The sequence below is a fragment of the Babylonia areolata genome, chromosome 18, assembly GCF_041734735.1.
Source record: "Babylonia areolata isolate BAREFJ2019XMU chromosome 18, ASM4173473v1, whole genome shotgun sequence".
Classification (NCBI taxonomy): domain Eukaryota; kingdom Metazoa; phylum Mollusca; class Gastropoda; order Neogastropoda; family Buccinidae; genus Babylonia; species Babylonia areolata.
This window is the reverse complement of record NC_134893.1, coordinates 32,691,617-32,705,220: the sequence shown is the minus strand read 5'-3', so window position 1 is coordinate 32,705,220 and position 13,604 is coordinate 32,691,617. Positions and strand designations below refer to the sequence as shown.

The 13,604-nt window shown below is 36.8% G+C and overlaps 1 protein-coding gene across 1 annotated transcript in view; it reads left to right on the top strand.

Moving 5' to 3' along the window:
- The first annotated feature begins 597 nt into the window (after positions 1-597).
- The window catches only part of LOC143292676 (DNA topoisomerase 3-alpha-like), a 39,881-nt gene continuing 26,874 nt past the window's right edge, over positions 598-13,604 (top strand). The window contains exons 1-9 of the mRNA XM_076603180.1: positions 598-928; positions 2,620-2,753; positions 3,213-3,288; positions 3,531-3,639; positions 5,203-5,254; positions 6,197-6,288; positions 7,272-7,442; positions 12,061-12,109; positions 13,128-13,182. Coding sequence (XP_076459295.1) covers positions 767-928; positions 2,620-2,753; positions 3,213-3,288; positions 3,531-3,639; positions 5,203-5,254; positions 6,197-6,288; positions 7,272-7,442; positions 12,061-12,109; positions 13,128-13,182 — 900 coding nt within the window. The 5' untranslated portion in view covers positions 598-766. The remainder of the gene's footprint in view (positions 929-2,619; positions 2,754-3,212; positions 3,289-3,530; positions 3,640-5,202; positions 5,255-6,196; positions 6,289-7,271; positions 7,443-12,060; positions 12,110-13,127; positions 13,183-13,604) is intronic.

The following is a 13,604-nucleotide window of genomic DNA, read 5'->3' as shown; positions in this document are numbered from 1 at the left end:
TCTTTTTTTCAATGAACACACGGAAGGGATAAGACACTGGCAAGTTTGCACCTATTTTAACAACAGAAGTTGCATTGGCGGTGCAGTAACAACAGCAACAGTAACAGAAACAGCAACAGCAGTACGAGCAGGCGTGGTGGTTGATGTGAAGCATGTGAGATGTAACGTTTTAAACTGAAGATATAAATATGGCATTTTCGTCAGTGTTGTCAAGTTACAAAACTAATTCAGCCTCCGCACTAATTATTTCAAACCAGAAGCCATTAAATATCGCATGTCATTAACCACAGACATGTAATAACACACTCATACATAAATTCCTGAAGTCAGACATCCACAGTCTCGGCATCTTTTCTTCTTTTTTGTTTCTTCTTTTTTTGTAAAGTAATTGCATCGTCACGATTACTATTTAAATATGTTTTAAATTCCGTATCGACCCCTTCCGCTTAAAAAGAACCGAATTCTCAGACTTCTCGATGAAATGGTTTGTTAAACAGGTTTTTTGTTTGTTTGTTTGACGCTCTCCTTGAGAAATTGAAACTAAAACTCATTTGGGTAGATTTCCCTTCAGGAAGTGTTTTTGTGACCTTGACTTAATAAGATGGCGGCAAAGTAAAATAGCAGAGGATGCAGATGTGTTACATTGTTTTATTGGTGGGATTAAGTTATGTCTCCAGGCTTTAGATTAAGCTCTATTGGGCAAGGTAGAAGAGACTGATCCTGCGGGCCTCAGATCTTTCAAATCACAGTGTTACTTTTCTTTTCAATGCCACTTCATCCCCGTGCGTCTCTGGCTTTTGTCCGTCTCCACTGGATTGCAGTCCGTTTGTTGTCATCAAAAACAATGGTCCGTGTTCTCAATGTTGCTGAAAAAAATGATGCTGCAAAATCGTTGTCAGATGTCATGTCAAACGGGCGATACAGAAAGGTAATATCTTTTACAAATTATGGGCATTACATCTTATCTCGATTGCATTTTTGAAGTGAAAGACTTCAGTCCATACTGCACTCGCACACACGAATACGTCCTCTGACAGTTGATACTTCTCACTGTGTCTCGCTGCCTCTGTCTCTGTCCCTCTCTCCCTCTCTGTCTGTGTGTATGTATGTCTGTCTGTCGTCTGTCTGTCTGTCTCTGTCAATGTCTCTCTCTCTCTCTCCTCTCTCTCTCTCTCTCTCTCAAATGAATACAGTGCACTTGCACACATGTATGCACATACTCACATGCACACTTTTTAAACTTAAATGCACCCTCTCCCCCACCCCTACCACTCCTCATAACAAACCCTTATCTGGGCATTATTGGTTGTTGTCTTTTCCCAGAATAGCAGATATTATTGAATAGGACTATAGTATAAGAAGTGCATTCACAAGAATTCATGAAATCTGAAGCTTGCTATTACACATTAGTATGGATGTCCTTGATGGTTATGTCCCACAAGCATGCATGCCTGATACCCCCAAATTTGACATACAACATCACATACCCACCCTTGGGGACACAACTGATCAATGTGTTATTGTGTATAAGTGAATTAATGTATTGGTATTTATATGTAAATTATTATTATGTGTTTACAACATCACATATTAACTTTGTAAGTTATTGAATTATCATGTTTTTAAAATCTATTTTATTGGTACAACTTACAAAATTTTACAAATTCAAATTTCAGTTCATTGTGATTATCCATTATTGTTCAATGACACTGTGAATTTGCTAAGCAGCTAGCTATGTCTGTTGAGCAGACATTTTAGACAGTTCAAACACTCAGAGTGGGACCATTTTTTTTAACTGTTCCTGTGACAGATCTATGGATTTTTGCAGTAACTGGAAATTAATACTTGATGATGATGTCTTATATTAGTTATAAACCAAAGTACAAAGATGGCTGAACTCTTTCCAGCTGCATGACTTCGTGCACATCCTCAGTAAGAATATATCATGGCAAACAAAGTTCATTACGCTGAGTGATTGAGGGTGGAGAAGAGACAGAATATAAAAAAAAAGCTCTTGAATAGAGCTATTTTAAGTAACTTGAGACTGGGTCTTAAGGTATTAGATGCCCATGCCTTCACTACAAAGAATAAGATACTGTTTGGATCCAAAATAGACATGGTAATTGATATCAACTGATTAGAAGAGTCTAAATGAATAATACTGCTGCTGCTTGAGAAAGATGATGAAGGAAGGTGTATTTTTGTCACTGTTGACCCAGTTCTATTGAATTTTCAGTGCAAGGTCTGCAACAGAAACTGTTGTTCCAGGACTGGACTGTTCGGCCATAATATTTATAGACAATGTTAAGCTCCACAGAGTAAAACACTATCACAGTATCAGGCACAACTCTGTTTTCTTGAGAAGGACATAATCCACTGTTAACAATGTTTGTTACATTTTCATCTTGTGTGATAACTGAGACAGTGATAGTAATACTGCAAGAAAATAAAACGATAACTGAGCAAGATGACTTCATGTGTATTTTGTATAAAATTTTATGAACTGATGAAGTCTGATCTAGTCATAGTCTGATTAAACGAAACAGTTTTCTCTTGAAGTTGAAGACAACATGTGTTGTAGAGTTTTGTGAGAATTATTTTCTATGTTTATGATTGCAGCGTGAAGGTTTTTCTGTCTACAACAAGATATATGAGTTTGAGTCCGTCCTATTGAATCAGAATGTCACAATGACATTTACCTCAGTTTCTGGACATCTTCTGGCTCTGGAATTTCCTCTGCAGTACAGGAAGTGGTAAGAAAATATGTCAAATACATTTTTTTTTTTTTTATTGAGCAGACAAATGTTCAATGCAGACCAAGCAGAATGGTAAAGAATGAAAGAAAAATTAAAATAGTCATTTGAACAGAAGTCTCCATTTTACTGTTTGTTGGACCCAGAAAGTAACCCCACAATCTTTACATAGTTTCTAGGATCGTGGTGTTCAATAACCTTATGTCATTGTTTACATGTATCTCTTGTATCTCCAGTGTTGTTTAACTTATAGTGTATAATAGTTCTGTTGTTGCATATTTTTGGAGCACAATTAGTAATGCAAAAGAAACTAACTTATTTTTTCTTAGTGCATGATTGTGTCAATTGTATCAACTTATATATGATCAGATAATTTAAAGGTAGTAGTTGTTTCTCACTCTTTCTTTGCTGTAAAATTGACTGCAGTCTACAAATTTAATGTTTATATTTCTGCACCAGGAATTCCTGTAGTCCAGCTCAGCTGTTTGATGCTGAAGTGCAGAAGTTTTGCCCCAAGGACTTTGAAAATATCAAGGTAAGGCTTTTGTTTTGTATCTGTATGTGTGTGCATGTGGAAATGCCACACTTTCCTAGACAATTGACTTAGATCAGCAAATGATCTACATTAACAAAATATAAAGATGTACACTTGAAGAATACCTTCTTAACTCTGTGAACAATGAGTTCAGTTGCTGACTTCCAGGCATCAGTTTTGAATGATGGCTGTGTGAAACAAAGCAGCCAGTTGACCTGTGCTTTCTTTACATTATTGTCCAGAAAACCTTGGAACGTGAAGTGCGCCAGTGTCAAGCACTGGTGATCTGGACCGACTGTGACCGTGAGGGTGAAAACATTGGATTTGAGGTTATTGATGTGTGCAAAGCAGGTGAGTGACCGACTGAATCATGTTGTTATTCACCATACACTGTGTTTTCCTGACCTGTTGGTTGAAATAAGCTGTCATGATTGATAGGAAGCATTCAGATGTTGTGATTGGATATATTTTTATATGATAATGATAAGGTCATTTATATTGTGCCTAATCAAATGATTTTACCCTAAGTGCTTTACAATTACAGTAATTCTGTTTTTGAATATATATACCTCATCCATCAAAACATGTGGGTTGGTCCAACTAAGGAAGCAATCATGAGAAATTATGACCAGATATTGCGTCAAAAGTACATACTAAACACATTTTCCATAGTTATTAGTAAACACACAAAAAAAAACCCAATAAAAAACCAAACAAACAAACAAAACAAAAAAAAACCCAAACAATTCAGACATCCAAAACCAAATGCGTACATCCCAACGCCTAAACATTGTAAAACACAACTACAACACTGAAAAATCAGTCCCACTCTTTATTCCAATAACTCCTCACCAGTTACCTCCACGCGACATCTCAGCAACACACACTGAAAGCAGAAACAAGCACAAACCCACACTGGTGCAGGAATCAGATCAATGAAAGGAGTTCTAAACAGACAAGTCTTGAGGTTAGTATTGAAGCTGGAAATGGACTGGGAGTGGGAGTGTCTTAATTCATATGGCTAGGGGTTCCACTGGACGGGGGTGGCGAATGCAAAGGACCTTTGACCGAAGGATGTAGTCATAACAGAGGGAATTTTTAAAATGTTACTGTCTGATGATGAATATAGTTGTCTCGTAAGATTGATTTACTCAAATAGTGAGGAGATCAGAAAGATGAGTGAAGAGCCAGAGAAAGTGTGAATGCAATGTGTAGCTGAGTTTTTGAGTTTTTGCAGTTTGTGAATAATATACTGTAGAGAGCCAGCAAGTAAATAATTACAGTATTCCAATTCTGAGAAGGCAAAACACACAAATGAGAGTTTTGGTCGCGTAGATAGACAGTCTGCTGTCAGTAACACTAGAACAGTTTACTGTTACTCTGAATGTTTCAGTTTACTTGAATAAACATATTAAGTAGTATCCTGCTTTGAACTGTTCATTGTGCTGTACATCTTATGCAGTACATTTTTAATTCATTACATTTTACCTACAGTCTCTTTTTAAGTAAAAAGGAATCTAAAGTAAGGAGATGAACTATTGATATTATTTATTCAAATCTAATGGTTTGTGATTTTTGTAAAAAACAATATTTTCAAATGTTTTCTCAGCTGCCTGTGGTCAGGTTATTTGAACTGTGGAGTATATCATGTTATTTTACCACTTCATGAAAAAAAGAATCAGAAGATGGATATTTACCACATCAAGAAATGTGACCTTACCTTTTTGCTCTTTGTTTTACCTGAATATTGATGCATATATTTTGTGCCACTTTCAGTGAGTGTGTTGTATGACATGATATTGTATGTATATCTATATGGGTGTATATGACTTTTTATACCAGTAATAATATGATCAACAATTGAACAAGGGATAAAATGTTCATTCTGGTATGACCATGAATGTTATTTTGCAGTGAAGCCAAACATTGATGTATATCGAGCCCGATTCTCAGAGATCACACCTCAGTAAGTAACTGTTGCTTTTGTATTTTTGTTATATTAGTTGAAGTTTGATAGTGAAATATTGGTTATTACAATATTATAATCTGTCATATGATCTGATAATATAAAGCACTTTGTATGGTGACCATAGTTAATATATTTTAAACATTTGCTTTAGAATCCATAAGGTCAATATCTTCTAAACATTTGCTTTGGAATCCATAAGGTCAATATCTTTTAAGCATTTGCTTTGGAATCCATAACATCAATATCTTTTAAGCATTTGCTTTGGAATCCATAACATCAATATCTTTTAAGCATTTGCTTTGGAATCCGTAAATGGGAGGAGAAAACTGATTTATGAAGGTACTATAATACAAAACAAAACAAAAAAAAAAACCACCCAAAAAACAACTAAAAACTTAGCCTGAATAGTGACTATCAACTGCAATTCTGTTTTAGAAAGTCTGAGATTGAAATGAAAATGATGCTGTTGATGAGAAAGCAAGCTGAATAGTCTGTATGAAGTGGGCTTGTGTACTTTGACATCTGTCAAGTGGGAAGTGTATCAGTTTTGTCAAAAGATGTAATGATAGAACCAACAAAGAAGTCAAAATGGAAATGTGATAATAGTTGTTTTAAAAAAAAGTTTTTTATAGAGACAAAAATGTATCAGAGTGGAAACAGTGTGAAAAGTGTCTGTCATTAAATCTTCATTGTGTTGGAAGTGATTTTTGGAGACAGACAGTATGTTTTTGGAGATGCTATGTTACACAGGGGAGATTGTTGCGTCATACAGAAGAGAGTGCATATATATAGTTTTGGTTGTCTTTTTCTGTTAGTAACCTCTAACATTTTTCCCACATCCAAAACTGCATCATCAATCTTTGTCTTTTTCTGCATTTCTAACAAAAGGGAATATATACAGTAGATGATGTGCGTGAGTGTGTTTTAAATGGTGAGCAGTGCAGTGAGGCGGGCAATGCAGAACTTGGCAGAGCCAGACCAGCTTGTCAGTGATGCTGTGGATGTACGCACTGAACTGGATCTTCGCATTGGTAGGCTGATGTGCACAGTTTCCATTTATGTCGTAATTTGAGACACACATTCTCCTTAGATTTTGCCAATTCATCTTGGTGTACTGGGGTTTTCCATGGATGATGCATTGGACATGATAATTAACATGGGGTTTTGCCTTATTAAGAACAACTGAAACTTGCTGTCTGTCTGTATTTCCTTTTTTAAACTATCTTCCCACAATTCTAGGTCTGAGCATGCATTTTCCTCACATCAGATTAGTAAAGTTTTTGAATGGAATTTTCATTTTGAGCAATGCCATGGTTTAGTTTAGAATTAAAGATTAATTCGCAAGGCAGTAATATCTCCTGCTATTTATTTTCTTTTTGTTTTAATCCATTTAGTGCTAGGAAATTTTGTATAAAAAAAAAGAAAAAAAAGAAAGAAAAAAAGTGCTTTCCCCTTGCCAGGGAATTTTTTGGATTCAGGGATAATAGACATTTTTGATTCTAGTAATTCTTCTTTTAATTCTAGTACAAAAACTATACAATGGAAAATGAATATGGATTCTGAATCTGTGATTTTTTCCTTGTAATTTGATCGTTGAAAACAATTCAGGCATTTCAAAGTGTTGCTAATAATTTTTATGCATCAAAGTCGATTTCCACCCCCATAGAATGACACCCAAAAAGAAAACAAACAAAAGACAACTGGAAATAGCATGTTTATAGTCAGATTGTACCTGTAGAGGAAAATTAAACAGGTTATATGTCGTGATAACAAGCACAATGCTTGAAAATAGTGAATAACTGTCCCAGTGATGACAGACAAGGGTCCTGTCAAGAAAGAAAGGTCAATCATGTTCACAGAAACTGAGCAGTCAAGCTTTTTTCATTTCACCAAAGAACATTCCCCTTTTATTATTATTAGTAGTAGTGGTATTGTCAGGTGAGAATAAAATTTTTATTCTGATCAAAATGTTCACCTAGGAAAGCCGTTTACAAAATGGAAACTATTTGTGCAGGAGCGGCATTCACGCGATTCCAAACCCTTCGTCTGAAGAAGGTGTTCCCCGAGGCTCTGGCTGATCAGCTGATCAGTTACGGCAGCTGTCAGTTCCCTACTCTGGGCTTTGTGGTGGAGCGATACAAACAGGTGCAGGCCTTCATCCCCGAACCCTTCTGGAAGCTGAAAGGTGGTGCTTTTGTTATCTGACTGCACTGTGTTGTGTCTGATAGTCTATCGTGGTGTTTTACTTTGTGACGTTGTGTTGCATTAGTCTTTTCTCATAATAGATTTCTCTGTGTGAAGTTTGGGCTGTTCTCCCCAAAGTGATTGCATTACTAAAGTGCAGTGCCACCCTGTCTATTTTGTTCATGTTTTTCTGCCTGCCACTGTATTTGTTTTCTTAATAAAGTGGATTTTTCTACACAATTTTGCCAGGGACAACCCTTAAGTTGTGGGTTCTTTTGCAGCTGCTATGTGCATGCTGCACATGGGACGTCAGTTAATTGTCTCATCCAAATGACTAGCATCCAGACCACTATTCAAGGTCCAGTGGAGGTTAAGAAAACACTGCCGAGTGATGGATTCGATCACGTACACTCAGATTCTCTGGCTTCCTATTCAGACGTGTTACCATGAGACCACCAGTCACATTATAATAGGTGGTGTTTTGGTGTTGTAATGTGCTGCACTGTGTTGTGTCTTTGATTGTTTATCATTGTGTTTTATCTTATTCATGAAAAGTGGTGCTTTGTTCTTGTGGAGCATTGTGCTTTGTCTTAAAAAAATTATTATCATGGTGTTTTACTTTGTGCCATGAAAAGTGGTGCTTTGTTCTTGTGGAGCACTGTGCTTTGTCTCTAAAAAAATATCATGGTGTTTTACTTTGTGCCATAAAAAGTGGTGCTTTGTTCTTGTGGAGCACTGTGCTTTGTCTCTAAAAAAAAATATTGTCATGGTGTTTTACTTTATGTCATGGAAAGTGGTGCTTTGTTCTTGTGGAACACTGTGCTTTGTCTTTAAAAAAAAATATTATCGTGGTGTAAAGTGGTGCTTTGTTATTGTAATGTATCCTGCTGTTTTGTGTCATGAAAAGTGGTGCTTTGTTATTGTAATGTATCCTGCTGTTTTGTGTCATGAAAAGTGGTGCTTTGTTATTGTAATGTATCCTGCTGTTTTGTGTCATGAAAAGTGGTGCTTTGTTATTGTAATGTATCCTGCTGTTTTGTGTCTTTAATGATTTATTGTTCTGTTTTGCTTTGTGTCATGAGATGTGGTGCTTTGCCATTGTGATGTTCTGTGTTGTGCCTTTAATAGTTAATTGGTTTTGGTTTTCTTTTTGTTTTACTTTCGGTCATTAAAAGCAGTATTGTGGTGTACTGTACTGTGCTGTGTCTTTTAAGGTGGACCACGGCATAGGTTTTTCACCAAAAATCATTAAAAACGTGTTTTGGGATTATACTTGTATTTGGTCAAACAATGTCTCATCTTTGCATTTCTGTCAACCATTTTGCTCAATTTGACCGATTTCATTGCAAATAAAATCATTTTCTGACCTGGGTGTGTGTGAAGTTTGAGCGAATGTGACAAAAAACTCGAAGTTTGCATCGATTTGGACAGCCTGGTGCTTGCGATCTGGTTTGGAAACCCCATCTTGTTTGGTATCAGTGTGAAGGTCATTCACTGGTCTGTCTTCTCATTGCCATTTCCTGTGGAAAATTCCACTCACGGAAACACACGAAGAGCAAATCCGAAGGAACCCGAGAGGCATTTTTTAGGGGTTGTGGCTGAGTCGAGGTTTCTGATTGGCTTGTCGAAGTAAAAAAATAGCCCATTGGCCCAATCGGTCATGTGACTTTTTCCAAGATGGCATCTGTTTTCATCACAGTTTCAATCGACACACCAGTTGCCTAAGATTTTGATCGAAACTTTCTACTAAAAGTCACGGACAATGCCAAGACACGCTGGAAAGAAGTTTAGGACTGTCTTTGCATTCGGCAAAAAGAAGAGAAAGCGAAAGATTACAACACAAGCTGAAAAAAAGTCTGCCGAAACAGCGACCGACTTAGCGGTGCCTTCAACATCGACCGGCGTCAGTGAAAGCACGCCGCTTCTCAGTTCGAAGAGAAAATTGGACGTTTTCACCAGAAAACATGTGTGTACGGGTGACAGTGACTCTAGTTCAGACGAAGAACCACCGTCAAAAAAAAGTGCATCAGTTCCCGAAGTACAACTTCGCTCGGGACAGCCACAGTCCTCACAGAACATCATCGTTGATGTGTCAACATTGGACTGCTTGGTGTCGTCAGTTCATTGTGGAAAATGCATATCAAAGGTTTGTGGAAAATAATATAATAGTCTACAGATATATAATATTTAATAAATATAATATAGTATTCTATTTTATTTCATGAGTTTTTGTTTTGTTTCATAGCAAAAAAAAAAAAAAAAGAAAGAAAAAAAAGCCATCTGAATACCTTTCTTCTTCTTTTTTTGTGAGCCCATTGATTTACTTCTTTTCTTTTTTTTTTCAAGTTCTTTGATTTTTGTTTTCAGAGGCAGTTTTTATTTTTCTCAAGTATTGAAATACTTTTCCAAGTAATATTTCTGTGGATTTTTACTGAGTCTGACATACTGTCAGTGTGTGTGTATGTGTGTGTGTGTAAAAAAAACTGTCAGTCTGAGTCTCTTTATTCTCTCTCTTTCTCTCTCTCTCTCATTCTTTCTCTTGTACCTTCAATTCTCACACATTTGATTTTTTTTTTCAGGTCTCTGTATTTGAAGATGAGACAAAGAGGATGGGGTCAGCATGCAGTCTGGAGGTGAGATGTGTTTCCTGTGGTGCTGTGATTCCAGGGACACAGACCATGACATCGCTGAAGACGGGGACTGTCTTCACAGGTTTTGACATCAACCGTCGCCTTGTTGCTGCTGCTTCTGCAACTGTGATTGGCTACACCCAGCTATGCTGTTTTTTTGGTATGGTGAATATGCCACGACCCATGCACCAAAAAACATGGCTTCACTACCAAAAAAATATAGTGAGGGTGCAAGCAGAGCAGCCAGCACACACCTGCAGGATGCAGCTCACCATGTGCGGGAAGCCTATGCAGAGATGGGTCTAGGTCAGCCATCAGATGATGCAGCAAAACAAAAGAGGAAAAAAATTGAAACTGTGAGACGTCAGGAACGTGAACATCGACGGGCAGATGAGGGAGAAGTATACGCCCCAGGAGCATTTTGAACAATCAAGTAACTGTAAAAAACTCTCTCTCACCACTTAGTGATATTGGCCAAGTGCTATTTTCCTGTGTATTATTTTTTTAGTGCGTAACTATGGGTTGCAGTTTGTGAGTTCTCAACACAATCTTTGAAGGCGTTTTTCTCAAAAGTTGAATTTCTGCTGCAGGTGCGTCAGTGGCCCACGTGTAACAATTGATACAGTGAAAATATTATCATAAAATTAGGCACACTGATGTAAAAATGTGTGCTGAGTGCAATGAACATAGTTAGAACTCTCTACCTTTAGTAGTTTTTTTCATAGCAAGTGACTAAAGCATACAAACGTGAATGCATAATTTTATGCGTTTTTGACAAGACAGAGAACAATGCTTGTGGACAATGGGCATCTGCTTTTGTGATCATTGCACTAAATGATGTCAAAACAAACTGTGGAAATGATGAGAATCATTATGTAATGCATGTGTTCAGTGCTGCAAATGGGCCAAATAACCATGTGTATTTTTATGATAAAATTATCATATCTTCAAATCTGTTTGACTTATAATCTTCAAACTTAGCACAGATGTCTATATTAACATCCTGAGTATGTGTACCAAATTTCATGCAGATATCTTTAGTAGTTCCTGAGAAACAAAAATTAGCTAAAAATGACGCAGTGGTCCACCTTAAAGTTTATTGTGGTGTTTTTTTCTACTTGTGTGATGAAAGGTGTTATTGTGATGTACATCACTGTGTTGCAGGTTATTGTGTTATGTGTGTGAGTTGGTAGTATTGTATTGTGTAGTACCATGCTGTTGTGCGTTTCACATGTGTGAGTTGGTAGTATTGTATTGTGTAGTACCATGCTGTTGTGCGTTTCACAAGATATATATTTGTATTTTATTATGTTTTGTTATGTGGAACTCTTCTCTGTCATACTGTTTTTCTGTTTTGTATTTTTGTTTTGTATTCCGTTACATTGAATTATATTATGTTCTATCGCATTTTATAAAAAAGAAATAATACATAAAAATGACCAAAAAATGACAAAAAAGAACAAACACACGTGCATACACACACCTAAGGATCATACTAGAATCTTTGATGTTGTGAATTACATACTTTGATTGAATCTTATCACAGGTCTTCTTTGGGTCCAGCACTTTCCCAAGTTGTACAGAGTAAAGTAACCATCATGGGCTGTCATCTGACTGAGAATATGACAGACTTGCCAACAGATTGTTCTCAGATTATGCACACCACATTATATTCTGTATCAAGACATGAAAGATGCGTTTATGCAATCTGTATTAGGGACATTGGGACGGACAGGAGTAGGAAGAGAGTGTGTGTCTGGTCATGAGCGAGACAGGAAAAATGAGCAAAGATGATGAAGAGTGTTCATGATTACTCAGTTTTTACCATTGTATTTTTGCAGGGTTTTGGCACAAGTAGACAATAAGGCAAATTTGAAAATAATTTCAACGGGTCATTGTGTGTGATTGTTGGTACACCGTATTAAAGTATATCATGGTGGTTTATGTATATATATATTTGTTTTCTTTTCAAAACCATATCTGCTTCAGTTATGCACCAAAGGGATGAAGAAGCCAAAGCAGAATTTGTGTGGAAACGGTAAGTTATTCTTTATCGCTGTGTTTCTTTCTTTCTTTCTTTACTTTTAGAATAAAGTAATAGGCCCAGAACTAATGGAAGGGAAACAAGATGGTCCATCTATGAAGATATTTTTTCAGTTCATGCGATGTGATCATTGCAGTTGTCGTCATGTTGTAGACATGCTTGTTTTCTGCGTAAAATTTAAATTGTTTACTGTTGAGTATCAGTATCAGTATCAGTATCAGTATCTCAAGGAGGCGTCACTGCGTTCAGACAAATCCATATATGCTACACCACATCTGCCAAGCAGATATCTGCCTGACCGGCAGCGTAACCCAACGCGCTTAGTCAGGCCTTGAGAAAAAAAAGGTGAATGAATATCTAAAATATATATATATATATAAATAAAGACAATAATAATAATAATAATGATAGCAACAACAACAAGAACAATAATAATAACAATAATAGATGAATAAATAAAAATAAAATAAAAAGACAATAATGATAATAAATAAACAAATAAACAAATAAATGTAAAACACACAGCCTACACATGCACACACACACACACACACACACATACACGTGTGTGCACACAGCTCTCCTGACATATGTACACTTACACACTCACGCACGCATACACACACACAATCTCACAAACACACGCGCGCGTGCACGCACACACGCACACACGCACAAACACAGGCTGCCACTGACTGGCTGCAAGAGGGGTGGGAAAAGATCTTTGATGCTAGGAACGTGGTGTCTAGCGTGTTGCTCAGTCTGTTGTATTTTGAAAAGACCACAGAGACCCTGTTCTGTTTAGAAGAACTTTGTGTAATGTTGGTTTGGAAATGATGCTGATGCTCGTTTGATTTGCAAAGCATCGTGTTCTACCTTCATGCTAGACTTACGACCGCTCCCTCTCTCTACCTTTATTTCTTTGGAAAAAAAAAAGATGACTGCAGTTTACATGTTGGTGCTCTGATAGAGAGATTAAGATAGATATATATGCATACATCCCTGTTTGCAGGAATCGTCTCTTTGACCATCATGCCTGCCTTGTGCTGTATGAACAGTGTACAGAGGTGAGAGCACTTAACTTTGCAAATGATTTACTTTCTCTTTTTATTATGCTTCCTGCCAGGTTAAAGTGATTATTAATGATGCATATTCATTGATGCCAGTCAAGTTTTTTTTAGAGGGGATGTTTTTTTGTGTTCATATTACTCAGACTGTGGCTGTTTTGTTGAACTTGTTGATTGAAATAGATTCGAAAGAGAATGGGGCCTCCTTGCCCTCTCACCTCAGGACAGAAACTTCCAAGTCTGACATGAGACTCTATTAAGAGAGGGATATATGAAGTAGTCTGCACGCTTTGACCCCTCCTTGAAATTGAAACTGAAACTTAGAGAGGGAAAGTAAATGGGTTGTTTCAGAATTTTCGCTTTACTTTATATATTTTTCTACTCTGGTTTTTATCTGAAACTGCTCCATATAAATTATAATG